The sequence below is a fragment of the Poecilia reticulata genome, linkage group LG23 (genome assembly GCF_000633615.1).
Source record: "Poecilia reticulata strain Guanapo linkage group LG23, Guppy_female_1.0+MT, whole genome shotgun sequence".
NCBI classification, from domain to species: domain Eukaryota; kingdom Metazoa; phylum Chordata; class Actinopteri; order Cyprinodontiformes; family Poeciliidae; genus Poecilia; species Poecilia reticulata.
In genome coordinates, this window is record NC_024353.1 from 4412247 (window position 1) to 4432715 (window position 20469).

Here is a 20469-nt window from a genome sequence, read left to right on the forward strand (position 1 = left end):
AAAAAAAAAAAACCTTCAAACCACAACATGCTTCTAAAATAAAGTCTAAAATGCATACTTTTAGAATAAGTAATCAACTTTTTCCTTCCTTAAACAAGTAATACTGAACAATTCAGGCTTTCTAAAGGTTTATCGATACCTTGCCTCCGGTGGGGAAGACGAAGCCTTACCTGCATGGGAGGCTCTGTCAAAGGTGATGAAACAGCCATGAAACGGCTTCAAAGGCAGCGAGAAAAAAAAACAAGATCCAAACCACTCAGAAAAAATCTCTTATTTCTGTCTTTATTGCTTTATAATTGGAGATGTATTAAAGCAGATGAATGCCTCAACTGAGCGTTGGGTAATTGCCTCTTGGAACTCAGTACAGCCCACCCACACGCTAAAATCCACTCAGCCTTTTGTAAAAAAAAATCTCAAGGGAGAATTCTTTGGGTGTTTTTTTTGTTTGTTTGTTTGTTTTTTTGTGATTAGTTGAAACAAGAAATAAATTGTTTCGCCACAATGATTTAGCCTTCGTTTTGAAAAAAAGAGAATTGATAGAAAAACGATCCCAAACGTGGAATTATTAAATGTTGTTGTTTGTGTCCAGTTATTGGGACATTAGCGTATTTATTTTTTTGATATGTGATGCCATTATGTGGATCCTCCAGTCAGCTTGTTGGATATTATTTGGATAAATTACAATTGCACGTTATCATTTAAAAACTAAAGGGTAAGAATAACGTGAAGGGAGTTTTTTGATTCCTCGTATAAAAATTCCAGACCTCGATACCGTCTAGCGCTTCTCTGACCCAGAGATCTGGAAGAGCAACTCTCGTAGCTCATTAAGGACACACGCCACACTTTTCAGATTTTTAATAGCAAAAGAAAACAAAAACCTTCGAAAAGCATTTTTACGGTTTTCTTTCCACTCGTTATGCTCTGCTTTTAGTTGTTACACAAAAAAAAAGAAGAAAAAAAAAAGAAATCCCAATGAAATAGTTTGTGTTTATTATGTATCACAGTGTGGAAAGGTTCATTAGGGTATATCAATAGTTTTACTAGGTACTTGATGTTTAGACAAAACATTTTCAGCTGCTTGGACACAGACAGGCCGCTTCACACCTCGCCCCTGAAAGCATGCGGCGCACCATTCGAGGCAACATTTGCTGGGAACATGAGTATGGCTGCCGTTGCTGCCGTGCTTCAAATGACACTCCCAGGTGCTAAATGCCACGTCAACCCGGCGACACGCGCAAAGGACTGCTTCCTCTCCAACTCATTATGTCTTTCATCTTCCCCAGATACATTTTAATGCTTACTTTCGGTTGCCGAGGGGGAGTCACGACAAACACGGAGGTCACGTCGCCGTCATGTCGCCTATTTTAAATCTGATGCGTTTCTGGGAACACCTGTCTGAATCTGTCGTTCATTGTCCTTTTTATAATTCACCGCAGCATCACCCCGACTCCCTTTGTGCCTCATGTAAACTAACGGATTCCAAGGAAGTGAAACATGATAAAGTCAGCTGCAGATATGGAAACGATTATCTTTTTATTATTTTTTTTATAATTATTTTTCTCATCTTTGCTCACTAAGTGTCATAACAAAAATAAAAATGAAATACCGGGTTGCCGCTTGCCTTAAAATGTTGCATTGAAAAAACAAACAAACAAAACAAAAACAAACTGCAAAGCAGATGCCAAAGTTAGCCTTCAGGCAAGTGTGGCATATTTGTTTTTTTCCGATGACTGTCCAGTTTTGGCTTCGACGTCTCACTGCGCTCCGCCGCCGGTATCGAACATCTTCTTGCGGCCCTCCATGCCCGACATGGCTTCCACGTTCTTACGCCAGTCGCCCACTTCGGAGGTGAGGACCTGAGGAAGAGATCAAAACACTCTGGAAATATCGAGACGGCCCAGATGAAACGCGGACGAATAAACGGAGAACCGACTCATACCTTGTCCTGCTTGACGTCCTCCTTTTTCACAGACTTGAGGTTGGCCCTGAGGTCCATTGAGCCTTTGTGTTTGGAGCCCAGCAGAGCTCTCATCATCTCGTCTGCTGAGACCCTCACCTTCCTGAGGGCGGGCTTTTTAAACTTGCCTCCTAGATCCTGGACTTTCAGCTTCAACTCGTGGATCTAAAGCAGAATGTAGCAAAACACGCAAACACCCTGCTGTAGTAAAGTAGCGATTTCACTTGTACATAAAAAAACTTTACTTTTTTTTTTTTTTTTTTTGTCTTTAAATCCTGATCACAACGCTGCTTCCCTTCCTGTCAGCACTCTGGTCCTGCTTCAGCACCCAGAATGACTTGCATTCTTTTGGAAAGACACGCAAACCCAGCTTGCCGTTTTTGACAGACTCTGATCTCGCACTCATCTCCTTAACGCATCTGAAATTTTACATGGATAGTTCATCAAAGCTTGAACGAAATTGGCCTCTCTTTGACTGACTCTAATTCAGCTCGTCCTTCCAAGTTAAGCCAGTTCTTGAAATTGCTCTGTATTCTGGTTACTTCCTGATGTCACTTTGCCTGTTTGTTGTTCACTTCTGTTGCTTCTCCCACCACTGCTGCCACACACCTGACCTTTGCTGATTGTCATTCCTGCTTCTGTTACACGTTATCTCCTCCCTCTGTAAATATATTCTGCCCGGCTTGCTTTGCACCTGATAATTTGATGTCCCGTGTCATTCTTTTGCCCCACTCTGCCACATTTTTTTCATGAATATTTATCATCCGGTCCTGCAGCAGCAAGTAGTAAAAGTTCACAAAGTTCTTCAGCTGTCTTCTTCCTACTTATGAGTCAGGTCCTTCTCTGCAGACTATGGACTGTGAACGTTTTGCTCAGACCTTAACCCTCGCAGGCGTTTGTCCTTGCCAAAGGAATGGACAAAATGACAGTATGTTACAGAACCCAATGCATTTTAAAGGGGTTTATATTTTATGGACTAGCACAGGCATTTCCTCAGGATTGTTCCTTTATTTTGGATTCGTATTCATTTAAATTTTTAGTTGTAAAAAATTTCAAAACCTTTTCATTTCCTTTGAAATCCCAATAAAATATGTTGAAATGTGTTTGTAACGTAACGAAATGTAAAAGCAACCGAATACTTTTTAAGGCGTTTTAATGCTCTGCTGAGCTATTGGTAGAAATTATCTTACTTCTGAATGCCTGCTGTTCATAGTAGCTCGCGATCTAAACTTCGTCACTGATCTGAGAGGATCAAATGATTTTGCCTTTGCACCATTTAGGAGCTGGTCGCAGTAGTAGGTATTAAGACGTGTATTTGCTGAACATCCTCATCTACCGGCTGCTACTGCACATCCTTTGAAGAAAGCAGGTGCGTGAAGCAAATGGCAGAGGAGTTGCCGCACATTCTGCTTTCCAAAAACAGGGTTTGGGGGGGAGACGGGGAAGAGGGCACGTGGGGTGCAGAGGGAGTCACAACTAGTGTGGAGGAACACAGGCTGGTTGCCAGCTGGCATGTGCCCCGTTAACAGTTTGCATGCATTTTTGTGAGAACAAGAGCTTAACATGTCAACGAGAGTGCGTGGGAGTTAGCAGCAGCAGCAGTAAGACACCCAGAGCTGCAAGGGAATGCTGGGATTTCCACCTCAGGCAACGGGATTGCTGCATATCAGACGCTCGCGTGCCTCCACCGCTTGTACAATTACTGTCACTCTCTCCTGAACACATGGCTGAGCTCTCACACGCCGAGTTTTACACTTGGCAGCTCTAAAGACGTACACGGAACAGGTCTAAGGGCTTCAGTCCAGAGACTGGTTAATTGGTAAAAACAAAAAAAACGGTTAAGACATACTGGTGCTTGTAGCACTTAGCTGATGAAGGGAAGGACAAAGTGGAGGTGGAAAGGGCGACAGGTTTGAATAAAAAGGGTTAGGCATTGAGAGAGAGAAAAAACTCTATCACTGTAACGTGGAGGCAGATAATCAAAAGTCAAAATTGGAAAATTATGGAATAACGCACATAATTAGAAGGGGATAAAGAAGAGAAGATGGGATTTGTGGCAACTTGCTTCAGATAAACGGAGCCTTTTGAGAATCCTTATCAGATTGAATAACGCAATTGCAACACTTCAGACGTCTCTTCCTTTTTTTTTTCGGGGGGGGGGGAGTTTTGCCTCATTCCAGTAAACAACTTTTCCACCGCAGCCACTGCTCAGAGCTGGAGGCAAGCCTTGATTTGCATTCTTCAAATTACGCCACTGCTGAAGATGATGAATGTGTGATGGGCATGAGCGAGCATTTAATTTTTCATTTGGAGCTCTGCAAATGGATGCTGTGCTCTTTTTTTTTTATTATTAAATAAAAAAATATGTAGTTGGTGTAGAAAAATTATGCTTAAATCCTTATGATGAAGTATTATTTTTGCTTATACCCGTATTCTCGTAGTGTAATCAGACTTTGCCGTGTGGTGTTTTCAGCGTAAAATGAAGCTAGACAATCTTTTGCCTTTCAACAAAATTGGAGATAAGCTAGTTTCTCTTCATTTCCAATTTTTAAATCTGTCTTTTTATTTGTCTATGGCTGACCAAAGTCTAAATATGGAATATTTATTAAATATATAAGACAAACTGTGGAATGTTTGATTACATGTGTAAAGCAAAGCACCAACTGCCTGCAACATTCACTTTGTGCAACGCGGCCGATGAAATTTTAAGTATGGCTTCGAAACAAAACGATCAACAGCAGTGGCAGAAAAAATGAATTGATGATATATTATTTAATTTTATGATGTATCATACACTCTGTTCAAAACTAACTTGTTGAAAGATTTCATTATGTGCAACTAAATAGTGGAAAGTCAGATTTGTTGACAATCACTTGAGGCGTTCCACAAGGTTCTATACTGGAGCCTAAGTTATTTATTTTGCACATCAGTGATATTTACAACCCAGTAAAGTGAAGAGAAAAAAAATTAAACTCACTTTGCTTATGATGCAAAATGTTTTCTTCGTAATCAAGTTTTGATCAACTAATGGAAGAGAAAGAGTTACTAGATGCAAGAAAAAGTAGAGTTATAATCTTTTGAAGTGAAACGCAGAATAAATTACACAATACGAAATGAAGAAATGAAATTAAAATTTTATCAACAAAAAACGTAGATTGCAGTATTCCAAACGTAAATGCGTTGTATGAAACGTTTGAAGTATCAAATCAACCCACATCTTCTTTTGTTACTCTGGGCTTGTGTTTGATGGCTGAGTTGTTTCTTTTGCTCTTTTTCTTCAGCAAAAAATGAAATCTATCAGACGCAACCTACAGCAGGGAGGATTGCAGAAAAATGTGTGTTCTTTACCAGCTCGCATGCATTTTTAATGAGCTGCTCATTGCAGTGATTCTCCAGCGGAGGGAAAATCCAACAACTGCGTTGCCATGGCAAAGTCAAATGAACACATGTGCCTGATTGGTGAGTTTACGCCGTGTCCTCGTGTCCCCCGCCGCCCCACCTTGAAGAGAAAAGCGTCACTTCTCGTCTGCGGCGACTTGCTATCTTGTCATAACCGGATCAGTGCTCTACGTGGAAAATGATAAAGCTTCACCGCATCTCCAGTGTTTCATTTGTCACTGCTTTTACATTAGGGTATGCTCTGCACAGCTGCTTGAGACTATTTCTCTTTCTCTCTCTCTCTCTCTCTCTCTCTCTCTCTCTCTCTCTCTCTCTCTCTCTCTCTCTGTCTCATTGTTCATCATCCCTCGGAGCTGTCAAGTTGCATTTTTTTATTTTTTTATTTTTTTTAAAGAACCCAGACGGTCCTCCTCCTGACGTTTATTTTACATCTCTCGTGCTGTACTTTTTTGTTTGAATTCGTCATCCTGCTGTGCCTGCTTCCGGGCCCCATTTCTGACCCTTGCTCTTTAGGAATTACAATTCAATAGCTCGATAAATTGATGTGGATTAACGGAAACGGTGGAAATGCGGCTGACTGAAACAGATGTGGCTTGGAGCACTGCGTGATGCGAGTGTGTGTGTGTGTGTGTGCGCGCGTGTGTGTTTGTGGCTCTGGCTGAGGCGATTCATGTGACCTTGATAGAGGCAAAGAACATTCTGCACCATGGAGAGTTGTGAGGCGCACACACCAGCAATCAAGAACATTCTTGTGTTTTGGAAAAGCACAAATGTCACCAGATATAAAAAAAAAAACAAAACAAGCATGTAGAAATACCTTAATATTTAGATGAAACTGAATCTAATTCACACAAAAGCTCTCTGTATATGATCTATTTGATAAGACCAAATTGTATTTAGGAGCATTAGATTATAGGGGCTTGAGTACGACACGCAAGCATTCCCTTAATTTTCCAGGAATTTTCTACTTTCTCTGTAGCTACCGGATTGATCTGCACTGCTTCCTGGCAATAAATAAACTGAGACTGGCTGTTTTGGCATTTTGCTTCAACGAAAAATTGCAACACAAGTGCTTTCAACCTCTCTGCGTCTTCTGAGAGGTCGCCGCGGCGACACGCAAACAGCTGCTAATGTCTTTTCTGTCTTAGCGCTCGTTGCTTCCAGGCACTTGAAGTTTCTCTGGAACATTTCCATGTCGGTGTCCTAATGAGGTCTAAGTCGCTACAGTCTGTGTAATGCAGCTCTATGAAATACCCAATGAAAATGTTGCTTGAGGTTGTTTGTGTTAAATTCTTTTTGTTGTTGCTATTATTTCTTTTTTTTCTCTCTTTTTTTTAGGAGTCTGTTTGCATTGTCATCCCTTTCTATGAGCAGCTGCCAGAGAGAGAGAGATTGGTTTTAAAATCATTTCTAGTTGAGTGGTGTGAACTAGAAAAAGAGAGCAGAAGAAAGCTAGACTGAAATATTTCTGCAAAATCATAAAAAGGGGGCAGGGGGGTGGGGAAACCCCACTTTTTTCTGCAAGGTTCTGTTTTTCATAATACATTCACATAAAAATATTTGGCATGCATTTGCACTTGCAACTTGTTAAAACAGAGGAGTGTTGTGACAACAGAAGCGGGGCTCAAGCCAAAAAAAAAAGAAATTTGAGGATGTTATGTGATGTTGGCTTTCCTTGAATGTGATCACTTACAGTATAGACAATCTGAAAGCTTCAGGTCACGCTGTATTACGGACAGCAAAACAGCAAACCTGATCCTGACATCTATCTTTTGCTGCAAAATAAGCTATGAAGTCTTCTACGCTGCACTAATGTAATGTACAAATGTTCCCAGCTCGTGCCGATAATAGCATCTCCATCTGTTGGCGTGATGTGAGTGTAAAAATCAGAAAACGGAGTCCTTTTCGTTACTCCTGGTTTGTGCACACAACACACGACAGCTACTTACTCTGCTTTCCTGGCCAGCCCAACCGAGCGACACAGAGTGCTTGGAGTCTGCGGAACCAGAGACTTGCAGCAGGCGCTCCTCTTGTCGTCCTCGGCGGACTCGGAGCCGGCTTTTCTCACTTTGGGCGACTGCGGCGAGGTGGGGACGAGCTGCAGCTGCTGCGGGTGGTGGGAAGACGGCGCAGTGGGAGTCGGGTGCTGCTGCTGCTGCTGAGGCTGGGCTGTCTGATGGATAATTTGCTGTTGCTGAGGAGGAGGAGGCGGCTGCTGCTGCTGCTGAGGCGGCGGCGGCAGCTGCTGCTGGCCGATGTGCGCCGCTGCCTTGGTGGCGCTCCCCGGGTGCTGATGGAGGTGGGCCGGCGCTTGGGGACTGGCGCTCCGCTGAGTCGGATGGTGGTGGTGATGTTGGTGGTGGTGGTGATGCTGAGAGGACGGCTGCTGGACGTAGAGGTGGGGGTCCCGCAGCTGTCGGTTCTCCCCGATCAGGTCCTCCACCTTTCGCTCGAGTTCGTCGATGCGTTGGCGCTGCGTCTGGATCAGGCTCTGCTGGTTCTGGACGATGGTGGTGAGTTCCTTCAGGTACAGAACGGCTTTCATCGGATTATCCAACAGGCTCTCCATTACTGGGAGTGGGCTAGCTGTGCTTTGTGACGGCTTCCTCTTCGGCTGGTTCTGGGGCAGCGACGCGTCGACTGCGGGGGGCCTCCGGACTGTGAAATGTCTGTTCGGGATGCTGTAGCGGCAAGTCTCACGCCTCTCTCTCCGCTCCGGCGAGGTGGGTAAGGCTGTCTCTCTCTCTGCGCGTCTGCCTAATGGGGATGCCAGAAATGGTGCTGATGCAAGTGGCGGATGAGCATCAGCAGAGTGCGGAGGCGGAGCCGTAGTGAAACGGTGATGTCAACACGCAGCGTCGACAGGAAAGCAGCAGAATTCGTTGTTTTTTTTTTTTGTTTTTTTTTTGCATGTTTTGATTGTTCTAAGCATTTCACTACACCGACTTGGGATCCTCAAGAGCTAATACTGGCTGTTATTTCAAAAAATATATATATTAGATACGTATTAATGTGACTACTTCTTTTCATATGGCTGAATTGATAAGACATGAAATGATTACATGTTGGTCAGTAAATCCAAAACAGACAGATGGTGATTTGACGTAGCAGCATCATTATCAGGTTGGCGTATTTGACAGAAATGTGAAAAGTCTGGCAGATTCTGGTTGAGGATCTGTGCAGCTGCCGTGTGTTTTAATATTTTGTGATAACACTCTCAAACCTCAACGTGTCTTCTGTAGATCAACAAAGTAGCAAGAAATTCTGAATTGGAAGGGAAAGAATAGTTTTTTTTCCCCCAAAAAAAATGTTTTACGTTTTTTTTTTTATCCTGACATCTGTAATAGTATTTCGGCATAAACGGTGGTGTTCTGTGTAGGCCAAACAGGTTTGGTGAAGGATATTACTGAACAAAATTTTGGAGTATTGTTTGCTCCGTTTGCTAAAAACAGAAAGCAGACGTTATTTGTGGCATTCTGTTTGAATGCCTTCAGCTTCAAACAGTGTCATTTCTTATTGATCGTATTTTGGTTGCCTGGTTGGTGAAGCATTTGCTAATAATTGCATAATAAACTTTGTTTTTATGCATAAGTGGTACATAATCGTGTAAGGAAGTGATGCATCAGTTGTAACATTCCTCGACAAGGAAATTCTGAAATGTGTGGATTTACTCTCGATATCTCCGACTTGAAAACCCTCAAGGAATGTTCAGTAGATTTTTCATTTTTATGATACTTGTATTTAAAGAAAAATAGAATTCTGCTGCTTGAGTATGATTTTTTTTTTAATTACTATTATTTTTGGTTTGCAAGTTTGATCAAGCAGAGGCGCTCTCGTTTTTTTTTTGTTTTTTTTTCTATTCTCATCTTCAGCCGAGAAAAACTCAAACACAGTTGTCATGCAAGCGAAGAACGGGCAGGAAATGGGGAGCTTGCAGAGTTTTTAGTGCTTTTTACTGCAGGAAAACCTTGGGCTGTTTTTAGCTGCACCTCCTTAAACTGTGGGAAGCTTAGCACTCTTCTTAGCTGCCAGCTAAGTGATTTCCGGCGTAATAAGGCTGATTGTTTTATTTTTCGAGGTCACAGGAAGATTTGTGTGCCATGACTAGTCTTAATAATCTCTAAATGTCAGACTACATTTATAGATTTCTATTTTCTCCTTTGCTTCCAGTTTCAGCAGGTTCTTTTTTTTTTCTTCTTCTTCTTTCTCGAAGCAGCATAGAAAGATCCTTGATGTCTAACACTCTGAAATATTAAGTCCACAGAGGCGAGCCAGTGCGGCTGCAGCCATGTCTCTCCTTCCATGTGGCTCCTTTACAAGCAGCATAAAGTGGAAAAAATAGGATGCAGGCTACACGGAGCTATTAAAGGAAAAAAAAAAAGTAGTTTCCCCAAGTAGGATTGTAGAAATGGAAAATGGTCCAGACGGTGACTTTGGTGCAAGGCTGAAGTCTCACCCCTAACCTCTAGCAGCTCACCCCTAACACCAATTATCCCAGAAGCGAGCGGGCCCTGACATGGTTGGATATCGTTCACCAGAGCAGACATGAAAATGGTGTCGGCGTCTTGAGACGACTCATCCTCAAAGTCCGACTTTAACAAGATCCGATATTCCAGCTTCAAATTGTTCCAGCTTAAAATATTTGTTGCCCCGAAAGACTCGAGTTGAACAGTCTGTTGTCGTTTCAACGCACCGTCCTCAAGAACATTTTACTCCAAAGCTGACTCTCGACGGCATCGGCTCACTCCCCGAGGGCGCCGTCGCTTCTCTGGCTGAAAGCACACCTGCTGAATTTCTTCTCATTATTATTATTCAGACAAAAATGAGCAGTGTTGGGAAATTTAGAGAGACGGAAATGCTCGTTTCGAAAATAAAAAGGAAGGCAAAAGAACATAGAACCCCTGTGTCTGTTTCACCAGACTATTTTTAAAGGCCCTCTAATTACAGTATCTAGATTCAGACAGATCAACGTCTGAGAGTTACGCCGGTCAGGAGCTAAATGAAGCCCAAACATACTGCGGACTGTTTCTATGGAGCGCACAGCAGAGTGAGGCCCAGGTAAGATTCATTATTCTGTATTGATTCTCCCTGATGTCTCAAAGCCAAGGAGAAGATGAAGATAAACGAGAGGAGGACATGTTACGGAGGCAGAGAGTGAGACTTTGAGCGGTGGAAAAAGGAGCTGGTTTTAAAGTGCATATTTCCCCACGTTCTCTTTAGTCAGCGGTTTCTGTCGGCGCGGACTGAAGTTTATAAAATTTTGAGTGGCTTATTGTAAAAACCAGCGAAGAGACCTTTGAGACGCCGTGAAGGAGCTCTGGGGGTGTTTGTTTCTGCCGTCAAAAAGCGACTAAAAGCCACGACTTTGGGCAGACTTGTTCTTTCGTGGAGGCAATTTCCAAACATCCTCTATCGCACCAAAACTATTAATAATTTGAAGCAGACAGCTCACACACACACACACACCCTTCAGGGAGACCTGAGGCAACAATGGATTTCCCCTCTGTCTTGTCTCCAGAGTTTGGATTCCACTTGCAAATGTTACCATCTATTTTCTTTGAATCGCTAGGAGTTTAAAACTGCATAAGAGCCCATATTTTATATCAAAAATAAATAAATAAAAAATCAAACTGCAGTAAAACTTGATTTATTTCTGTTGTCATTTTAAATCTTCCACTTGGGTAAACAAGAGGGTTCTCTCATAAGGGTTGCATCTGGTTGACCTCTGGCCGGCTTCAGTGTCCAAAAACCAATAGTCATCAACCTCCTCTTCCCTGAGGAAAATCAATGAGAAAAGAGGAAAGCAATGGGCGACTCTATGGTAGATTAACTTAGCTTATCAGGTCTGACAGAAACAAAAGTGTGGACTATGCAGGGGTAGCAACAATCATTGATTTTGTGCGATGAGATCAAATGTACTGTACTCAAAGTTCTTAATGAAAATATCCTGTCCAGAATGCATAAGGATTTTATGAGCAATGCAAAGTAACACAAAGAGTCTGTTTTCAAATGTTTTCTAAAACTGCATGATAAGTTACAGGTAAAAAAATATATATCTTGTTGCTGCACTTTTTATTATTCACAAGGACTAGGTGGGGAAGATGAAGCCCAGCCTGCTGCGAACTGCAGCTGCAGGTGATGAAACGACCATGAAACCGCTTTAAAGGAGATGCAAACTCAAAGACCGAAAGTCCTCTAAGCCAATCTGATTCCCATCTGCGGTTTATGATTTGTGATTAAAGTGTTCTCCAAGCAACCGTGCCACATTTACAGTTTAAGAAGTATTTAGTGCATTAACGCCTGCCTATGTGTAGTGAGATGTCTGGCTACATGGAAGTTTTCTCCTCTTTTAAGAAAATAAGAAACGATCCACTCCAGCTTAATTTTAAGTTCTTGCGCATTTCTGACATTGTTGACATTCCCTACGTGGTTCAGATCCTCACACAATCTTTATATCCAACAAGGATAACTTCACGGAGTAGAAAATCAGTTTTCAAATTGGGATCCAACACAATCTGGCCTTATCACAAAACAAAGGTCACAGCAAAACCTCGTAACTTCCTTTTCCCTACGTTTTGGCAACAAATACTGCCATCAGTCGGTTCCAAAAACTGCCAGTGAGACGAGGGAGCAAAAACTTATTACAGGGAACAAACTGAAAGAGGGAGAAAGTTTTTGTTAAATTTGCACAGCTCAAATGTACGAGTTTGTAAATTCAACTTCAGAAGGTCACAGCTCTCAGTGGAGGTACGTTTCCCCACATTATGGAGCCATTTTACCATGATTAGTGCTACTTTGAGTGTCTAATAAAGATTTAGTTATAGAGAGAGCTTAATTGGTTAAATGTGTCTGGCCCAGTGGGGAACCTGCAACGCTGATTCAAATTATTAACTTTTAGCTCTAAATCTTCCTAATGACTCACATGGATTATACATATATATCTTTATCATGTGCTTTTCCATCACTTCTATCTGCTGCCTGTTTATGTTATTATGAATTAACCCTGGAGTAAAATCTAATTAACGCTTCTTGACTAAGAAGAGCATTTCGGGTTGAGTGTGTCGAAGACTGTGTGCTTAAACCATTAAATCCAACAGTCTGATGCTATTAATGCAGTTCTAAGGCGTCTTTTCTGTGTCATTACCTCCAAATATAGACTAGATGAGGATTGGATTTGCCAAGAAGCTTCTTGCTCGTCGCGTAACGACTGTATAGCATGTGAACTTAAACACGTGCGATGTCAGACTGGATTATTTCCAGTTGCTTTTTGGATTCGGCCTTTTATGTTGATGTTTTGAATTTGGTTACGATTGATTAAATATGGCCAGTTCTCAATATGTTACAGAGCTGTGGTTCAGCTTGCATTAGCAGCACAACCCGGCGCACCATAAATCAGAGCTGAACTTGAGGTAAATACCACCAAGTAAAGGCTTGATGAAACGCAACGCAACAAAACATGTCTCTCACAGCTAGTTGGTGGTTTGTACCGGCAGACCACCTTCTGTGTTACCCGGTCTCTCGGCTAATAAACACACCGCCCATGCTGCGCGCGCGTTGGAAGATTAATGACATCAATCAGAATCCTTCATCAGGTCGCACAAGTAAAGGCTCAAAGCACTGTAATCCGTTTCTGCATTGTCTTTGAAGACCAAATGTGATTTCTCTTCTCTTTTTAAGTTAGACACAGCGAAGTGAACCGGGACAGCGGTAACTATTTATTTTTAAGGTTAGGACAACACTTACAACTCTGTGAAAATTGTTTTGGTTTTTGTGTTATGAGACGTGAACAAAAACATACTTTTCATTGACCTCGCCTTAGTTAAGACAAAACAAACATCTTTAAATTTCTCTCCTCTTGTCTCGCACAATAGAATCATATAGTTTGATGAATTACTTGTGTTTAGAAAGCTTAGTACATTTAAATTTAAAGATGGACGAGATGAAAAAAAATCATCCTGATATGCCTTCCGAACAACTGGTTAAGATTCAGATACCATTTAATGGTTGCTATGGAGTTTTAGTGATCCCAACATTCCTCCTTCGTTGCAGTCACTGTCACTGAACTTTAAGAATGACATTGTCCATTCCTGCTGCGTTTGGTGGCAGAATAAGCAAGTCATTGTCAGTTATTGCAAACTTATTGCCAAAGTGATTATTTGCTGACTTTTCCTAAGACTTTATCGTTGTGACAATGTGCTCCTGTCGGATAAATGACTAATGTATTTTAAGGCCATGTGTACTGCTTGCTTTAACGTGTGTTGGCTGCCATATTCCAACGATACACTGCGGCTGCAAACGCCGCTGCTTTCATGCAGCTCTCTGCTGCCACCAAGTGGCCATTTCCGTGAATCTGCCTGGCGACCCTTTTGCAGCGTCGCGTCGTCCTCTGCCTGCTTCCAGATTTAGCGAATAATCCATAAAAAAATGATTTTGCAACTTCTAATTGTTCTATTAACAGATTCCATGTCAAGACCTTTAAACTGACATGAGGTGTTGACATTTAACGCACTTTGGATATCATATCTGGAGTACTCCATCTTTGTAAATGCGGCCACATTGGTGTCTATTTTTAGGCAGTGACTGTACATTGAGAACTGGTTGCTACTATAGGCTTGCTGGAAAATGACCATGGCTTTCAGCAGCTGTCAGTGGCTGCATATAAAGCAGGTCCACCATCCATCTAACAGATAAAAAAGTTTCACATTTTTTTATGCCCACAGCATTTCTTCTTTGTTTCTCAGTGTCTTTTTTTAAATGAGCATTTCTTAACTTGTTCTCACACCACATCTAATGTGAGCATCACAAAGTATATTATGTTTGAATAAAGACGTAATTACTGTTTAGCTTGTTTTGAACTATTTTTGTACATTTTTTTATTTTACAAACGGTTTTTAAGAGAAACATCACTACAATATACTAGAGACCGTTTCTATAGACTGCATAGCAGAGGCAGTCACAGGTAAGATTAATTATTCCTCATCGATTCTCTCTAATCTCTCAAAGCAAAGGAGATGATGATGATAAAAGAGAAGAAGATGGGTTGCGGAGCCCGTTTTACAAGTGAGAGTCGGGTGCCTAGGGAGGAGACTTTTTAAAGTCCATATTTGGCACATTCTGCCGCGTCAGCAGACATGAGGTCTGTGAAATGGCGAGCTGCTTATTTTAACAAGCCACAAAGAATCCTTGAGGCGTGAGACAGAAGCACTCAGCTGCTGAAAAGCAGCTAAACCACGAGTGGTTGAATCATAGAGGCAGTTTTCAAACATTTCCTCAGTCTTCTTTAACTGTTGTTTATTTGGTTAGATCTCACTTTGGTAAGTCGTCCTTTTGTATTTGATTTATTTTTCATCTTTGCAGTCATCTTATCATTTACTCCCCTGAGCGTTTTGGTAAGTCTGTTCATTTTCATCACACTTATAGATTCATCTCTAGAGGCTTTCTGCAATTTGGTCCTTAATAAAAAAAAAAAAACCTTCAAACCACAACATGCTTCTAAAATAAAGTCTAAAATGCATACTTTTAGAATAAGTAATCAACTTTTTCCTTCCTTAAACAAGTAATACTGAACAATTCAGGCTTTCTAAAGGTTTATCGATACCTTGCCTCCGGTGGGGAAGACGAAGCCTTACCTGCATGGGAGGCTCTGTCAAAGGTGATGAAACAGCCATGAAACGGCTTCAAAGGCAGCGAGAAAAAAAAACAAGATCCAAACCACTCAGAAAAAATCTCTTATTTCTGTCTTTATTGCTTTATAATTGGAGATGTATTAAAGCAGATGAATGCCTCAACTGAGCGTTGGGTAATTGCCTCTTGGAACTCAGTACAGCCCACCCACACGCTAAAATCCACTCAGCCTTTTGTAAAAAAAAATCTCAAGGGAGAATTCTTTGGGTGTTTTTTTTGTTTGTTTGTTTGTTTTTTTGTGATTAGTTGAAACAAGAAATAAATTGTTTCGCCACAATGATTTAGCCTTCGTTTTGAAAAAAAGAGAATTGATAGAAAAACGATCCCAAACGTGGAATTATTAAATGTTGTTGTTTGTGTCCAGTTATTGGGACATTAGCGTATTTATTTTTTTGATATGTGATGCCATTATGTGGATCCTCCAGTCAGCTTGTTGGATATTATTTGGATAAATTACAATTGCACGTTATCATTTAAAAACTAAAGGGTAAGAATAACGTGAAGGGAGTTTTTTGATTCCTCGTATAAAAATTCCAGACCTCGATACCGTCTAGCGCTTCTCTGACCCAGAGATCTGGAAGAGCAACTCTCGTAGCTCATTAAGGACACACGCCACACTTTTCAGATTTTTAATAGCAAAAGAAAACAAAAACCTTCGAAAAGCATTTTTACGGTTTTCTTTCCACTCGTTATGCTCTGCTTTTAGTTGTTACACAAAAAAAAAGAAGAAAAAAAAAAGAAATCCCAATGAAATAGTTTGTGTTTATTATGTATCACAGTGTGGAAAGGTTCATTAGGGTATATCAATAGTTTTACTAGGTACTTGATGTTTAGACAAAACATTTTCAGCTGCTTGGACACAGACAGGCCGCTTCACACCTCGCCCCTGAAAGCATGCGGCGCACCATTCGAGGCAACATTTGCTGGGAACATGAGTATGGCTGCCGTTGCTGCCGTGCTTCAAATGACACTCCCAGGTGCTAAATGCCACGTCAACCCGGCGACACGCGCAAAGGACTGCTTCCTCTCCAACTCATTATGTCTTTCATCTTCCCCAGATACATTTTAATGCTTACTTTCGGTTGCCGAGGGGGAGTCACGACAAACACGGAGGTCACGTCGCCGTCATGTCGCCTATTTTAAATCTGATGCGTTTCTGGGAACACCTGTCTGAATCTGTCGTTCATTGTCCTTTTTATAATTCACCGCAGCATCACCCCGACTCCCTTTGTGCCTCATGTAAACTAACGGATTCCAAGGAAGTGAAACATGATAAAGTCAGCTGCAGATATGGAAACGATTATCTTTTTATTATTTTTTTTATAATTATTTTTCTCATCTTTGCTCACTAAGTGTCATAACAAAAATAAAAATGAAATACCGGGTTGCCGCTTGCCTTAAAATGTTGCATTGAAAAAACAAACAAACAAAACAAAAACAAACTGCAAAGCAGATGCCAAAGTTAGCCTTCAGGCAAGTGTGGCATATTTGTTTTTTTCCGATGACTGTCCAGTTTTGGCTTCGACGTCTCACTGCGCTCCGCCGCCGGTATCGAACATCTTCTTGCGGCCCTCCATGCCCGACATGGCTTCCACGTTCTTACGCCAGTCGCCCACTTCGGAGGTGAGGACCTGAGGAAGAGATCAAAACACTCTGGAAATATCGAGACGGCCCAGATGAAACGCGGACGAATAAACGGAGAACCGACTCATACCTTGTCCTGCTTGACGTCCTCCTTTTTCACAGACTTGAGGTTGGCCCTGAGGTCCATTGAGCCTTTGTGTTTGGAGCCCAGCAGAGCTCTCATCATCTCGTCTGCTGAGACCCTCACCTTCCTGAGGGCGGGCTTTTTAAACTTGCCTCCTAGATCCTGGACTTTCAGCTTCAACTCGTGGATCTAAAGCAGAATGTAGCAAAACACGCAAACACCCTGCTGTAGTAAAGTAGCGATTTCACTTGTACATAAAAAAACTTTACTTTTTTTTTTTTTTTTTGCTCTTTTCCTATTTTCATTCGGAACCTCTAAACTTCTACAGATTTAGGAAGAAGGAATAATTTAACAAATTAGAACATATACGTGAAAATAAAATGCAATTTCATGACGATTTCTTTCTAAATTTATTGAAAAATGGAAAAAAAAACTTAGATATTTAGAAATAATAATTCAAGATTTTTAATGTAATTTGTATGGAAATCACATGGTTCCATTTATTCGTTTAGATGTTAGAGTTTCTGGGGGGGGGGGAATATTGCAGATGTTGCATAAAAGATCAAAGCTTTCTCAATGAGCCGTCTTGTTGCAAGCCCCTGTACCAGGTACAGGGGTACCAGCCCCTTTTTTTAAAAAAAAGTTTGTTTTTTTTAAAAAACTTTCCAGTTTTTTTTAAAACTGGAAAGTTTTAAAAAAAAGAAACTACGTCTTTAGTCTCAGGTTTTCTAAGTATATGTGTATAATTAAATATATTGCAAATGTGTGTAAGATGTGACAAAGTAGGAACTTACGTCTTTGTTGTGTTTGCTGACTTTATGTTCACAGTCGTATCGCTCTTCATCCACAATGTCAATTTTCTCGTGAAGCTGTTTGCACAGTTTCTGAAAGGGACACATTCGCGTTACAGTTCCATTGAGCGCGTCTAAAAATACACTTCGTTTGACATAAATCCCTCTTACTTGGAGGTCATCCTGCGACAAACCAGACAGCTGCAGAGGAGGCAGCTTTTCCTTCAGGTAGCGCCCTTTCTCCTCCTCCCGGTCCTGTCGCTCCCTCTCCAGATCCTCACATGCTCTTTGGAGGAGCAGCATCTGGTCAGAACAGTTAGAAACAATGTTGGTCCCAGGCCTGATGCAGTGGATTGCAACAAAAATGCTTCTTTTTTTTTTCCTTTTTTTACAATTGTCACACCTTCAGTGGAATTCTCATAAAGACAAAGGATACAAAACAGATCGCACAGGGATAATGTCGTACAGAAGCTAAAAGCAGGGTTGGAATCTAACGCAAGCTTTGGACGTCTTAATGGTGCACTGTTCGGTTCACCGCAATTCAAACCTGAGCTAGGAAGGAGAGCATTATGCAGAAGAAGAGATCCACAGTCCAGGTGGGAGAATCTGTCAACTTCCAGCATATAGAATTTTTGGGGGCTACAAATGGGAAGCAGAAAGCTACTTTTTAAAGAAACTTCATCTCTGATTTGCCACAAGCCAAATAGCGATCTACGTGCAAAAATCCCAAGCTACCAAGAAAGCTAACACTGCTCGTCACCCCAAACAAGTCATTGCCCAGGTCTGGTAGCGGCAGCGTCATGCTGTGGGACGACTTTCCTTTGGCAGGAAAAATTGAAATGTGTCCGAGGCTGAAAATCAGCAGCACCTTTAAAGACGCCTTGTTTGTGCAAATCTAGTGGAGATGGCTTTGCAAATACATAAAAACAGCCGTCAGTGCGGTGAAGTATGACGGATGAATAATAAAAACGCAGCACACTTCCAGGTTTTTTATTTGCAAATGTCAATGACGTCAAACATTTTCATAAAATTGAAAATTTGTCTTCATGGGAATACTTTTGCAGCGTATTGCAAGCCATTATTAATTCATCAAACCTGCAGAATCTCTAGAAGGACAAAATGTGAAACATTTGGGCTGTATGATTTTGTGGGGGGGGGGGAAAACAAAACAAAAATGTGACATTCGAAACTTACTTTGAGGGAGAGCTTGCGGGACGCCGAAATCTTTGACTTCGGCTGTGGGAAATGAAATTTGTGCATGTGGTTACGCCACACAATTTGTGCAACAACAGAATCTTCACAATCTTTCTAGTAAAATCATGCAATTTCAACATTTTCACCACTCCAAGAACCTTTGTGTTTAAGCTGTTCAAAGATAGCTGTGAACCGCTTGATGTACGTGAACGCCTAGAGAAGCTCAACACCACTGGCTGCGGCCGCATGCGTAAAGATAACACTTTATTATTAGGATGGAGTCAAGAGGAAAGCTCTCAAGGATGCCGATAGCAATTTCGACAGATAACCGCCGCCATATCTTTGCCATGTCTGTAAGGACAACGTGTCCTCTGTCCCATGCATGGAGGATTAACACAGTGGAACATAGCTGGCTCACCTTATCCCCTTTGGGATTCATGGCTGCACGTCTGCGGAGGGCCTGAAACGGCAAACGAGGGGTGGGGGGACAGATGAGACCGCTTATCAGAAACACGAGCGGTTTGGTTTGTAAGAGAATCACAAAAATGGGAGCAGAAGTGGGATTTTATTACCTCAGCTTACCTATGATTATATAAAAAAAAAAAATCAAACACCTGGAAAGGAAACAAAACACATCTTATTTCCAATTTAGGCCATTAATTAAATATGCAATTCAGGAAGATTAAAGCAAGAACAATATTTCTTCTGCATTTGGCTTCATTAAAAGCATTGAACCCGGCATCAGTATTAAAATGTTACTTGGACCATCTAAGCTAAACCAAACGTGTTGCAGCTCAACTCTTCTCAGCAGATCGACCATGAGAAACTCATACACATACACAAGTAAGCAACAAAGGTGAGCTGTTACCCAAAGGCATGTCATTTTTTTAATACAGAGCTCCCAACGACACTTTTGACTAAATAAAAACATCAAAAACTAGAGATTCGCTGAGATTAAGTCATATTTTAGACAAACTCCAAAGCAAGTTTACCTTTGAATGGGTGTTTTCCGACGTGTGGAGTCAAACAGCAGCTGCTCCAGACAATGGAAAGCTTTTTATATAAAGGGGGGGGCTGGGGGGGGCCGACAGTAAATATAACGTCTGGTCTGAAGAATGTGCTGGCACGAGACCAAGAAGAGAATATCTCCTCCTGAACACTGTAATAACGCCACATAGGGGAGTAATGATCCATCATGAGCGCTGCTTTAATGATACCCTCTTTTCCCTCTGGTGTACGATGCGTTTCACTCTCTTTTAAAGTGAATAACCACATTAACACACTTCTCCTCCCGTCCCACAAATTCATTTCAGCGTATTTATTTGGAGTCAGCTGACAACTAATAGTTTTTTTCACTAAACAATATTAATCGGTAAAGATCCACGTCCAGCTGGACGGACTGAGTTATTACCAAACGTCCTGAGTAAACATGTGGTCGTTTCTGGGGGGGGAAAAAGAGAGAGAGACAGAGAGAGAGGGCACACATAGTTTATAGGAATCATAGTGATTTTACAGAGCAAATAGATACAACCAATCACAAACACTCCACCCAGAGTCTTTGCTATGGAAACAACCAAACAAACAAAAAAGTTAAAGAGAACATAGGCAAAGTTTATGGCAGCAATAACTCCATTATAACGCTCCTCTGCTGGGAAAAGAGGAAACACGGCGTCAACCGGCCCGGGGTGCCTTCAACGGCTCGAGACAAGGCGGAGGACAAAGGCAACGAGTTTCAG

The 20469-nt window shown here is 41.5% G+C and overlaps 2 protein-coding genes and 1 long non-coding RNA gene across 10 annotated transcripts in view; 1 reads left to right on the forward strand and 2 right to left on the reverse strand.

The window, feature by feature from the left end:
- The window catches only part of LOC103459246 (uncharacterized), a 13917-nt gene extending 8519 nt beyond the window's left edge, over nucleotides 1-5398 (forward strand). The window contains exon 4 of the long non-coding RNA XR_001776207.1: nucleotides 5239-5398. This is a non-coding gene — a long non-coding RNA (uncharacterized LOC103459246). The remainder of the gene's footprint in view (nucleotides 1-5238) is intronic.
- Nucleotides 1-8339, reverse strand: part of iqsec3a (IQ motif and Sec7 domain ArfGEF 3a) — an 88944-nt gene extending 80605 nt beyond the window's left edge. Inside the window, exons 1-2 of one of the 5 annotated variants that reach the window (XM_008400650.2) lie at nucleotides 7569-8331; nucleotides 7306-7517 (exon numbers count right to left, since the gene is read on the reverse strand). In XM_008400650.2, coding sequence (XP_008398872.1) covers nucleotides 7306-7517; nucleotides 7569-7925 — 569 coding nt within the window. In that variant the 5' untranslated portion in view covers nucleotides 7926-8331. Of the gene's footprint in view, nucleotides 1-5409; nucleotides 5469-7305 lie in introns of those variants that run through there. The other 4 variants (XM_008400649.2, XM_017302799.1, XM_008400653.2 and 1 more) reach the window with 4 other exon arrangements.
- A 7443-nt stretch (nucleotides 8340-15782) lies between these two features.
- On the reverse strand, nucleotides 15783-19782 carry LOC103459244 (troponin I, slow skeletal muscle-like). 4 transcript variants are annotated; one of them, XM_008400646.1, is made up of 8 exons: nucleotides 19726-19782; nucleotides 19316-19347; nucleotides 19152-19193; nucleotides 18734-18775; nucleotides 17711-17842; nucleotides 17543-17632; nucleotides 16755-16937; nucleotides 15783-16671 (listed from the first exon to the last, which is right to left on the reverse strand). In XM_008400646.1, the coding sequence occupies exons 3-8, from the start codon at nucleotides 19170-19172 to the stop codon at nucleotides 16570-16572; spliced, it is 570 nt and encodes a 189-aa protein (XP_008398868.1). In that variant the 5' UTR covers nucleotides 19173-19193; nucleotides 19316-19347; nucleotides 19726-19782; the 3' UTR covers nucleotides 15783-16569. The 4 variants fall into 4 exon arrangements, with proteins under 4 accessions (XP_008398868.1, XP_008398867.1, XP_008398869.1 ...); XM_008400645.2 differs by having other exon boundaries at nucleotides 19306-19347; nucleotides 19726-19773; XM_008400647.1 differs by lacking the exon at nucleotides 19316-19347 and having other exon boundaries at nucleotides 19726-19777.
- Nucleotides 19783-20469: the final 687 nt, after the last annotated feature.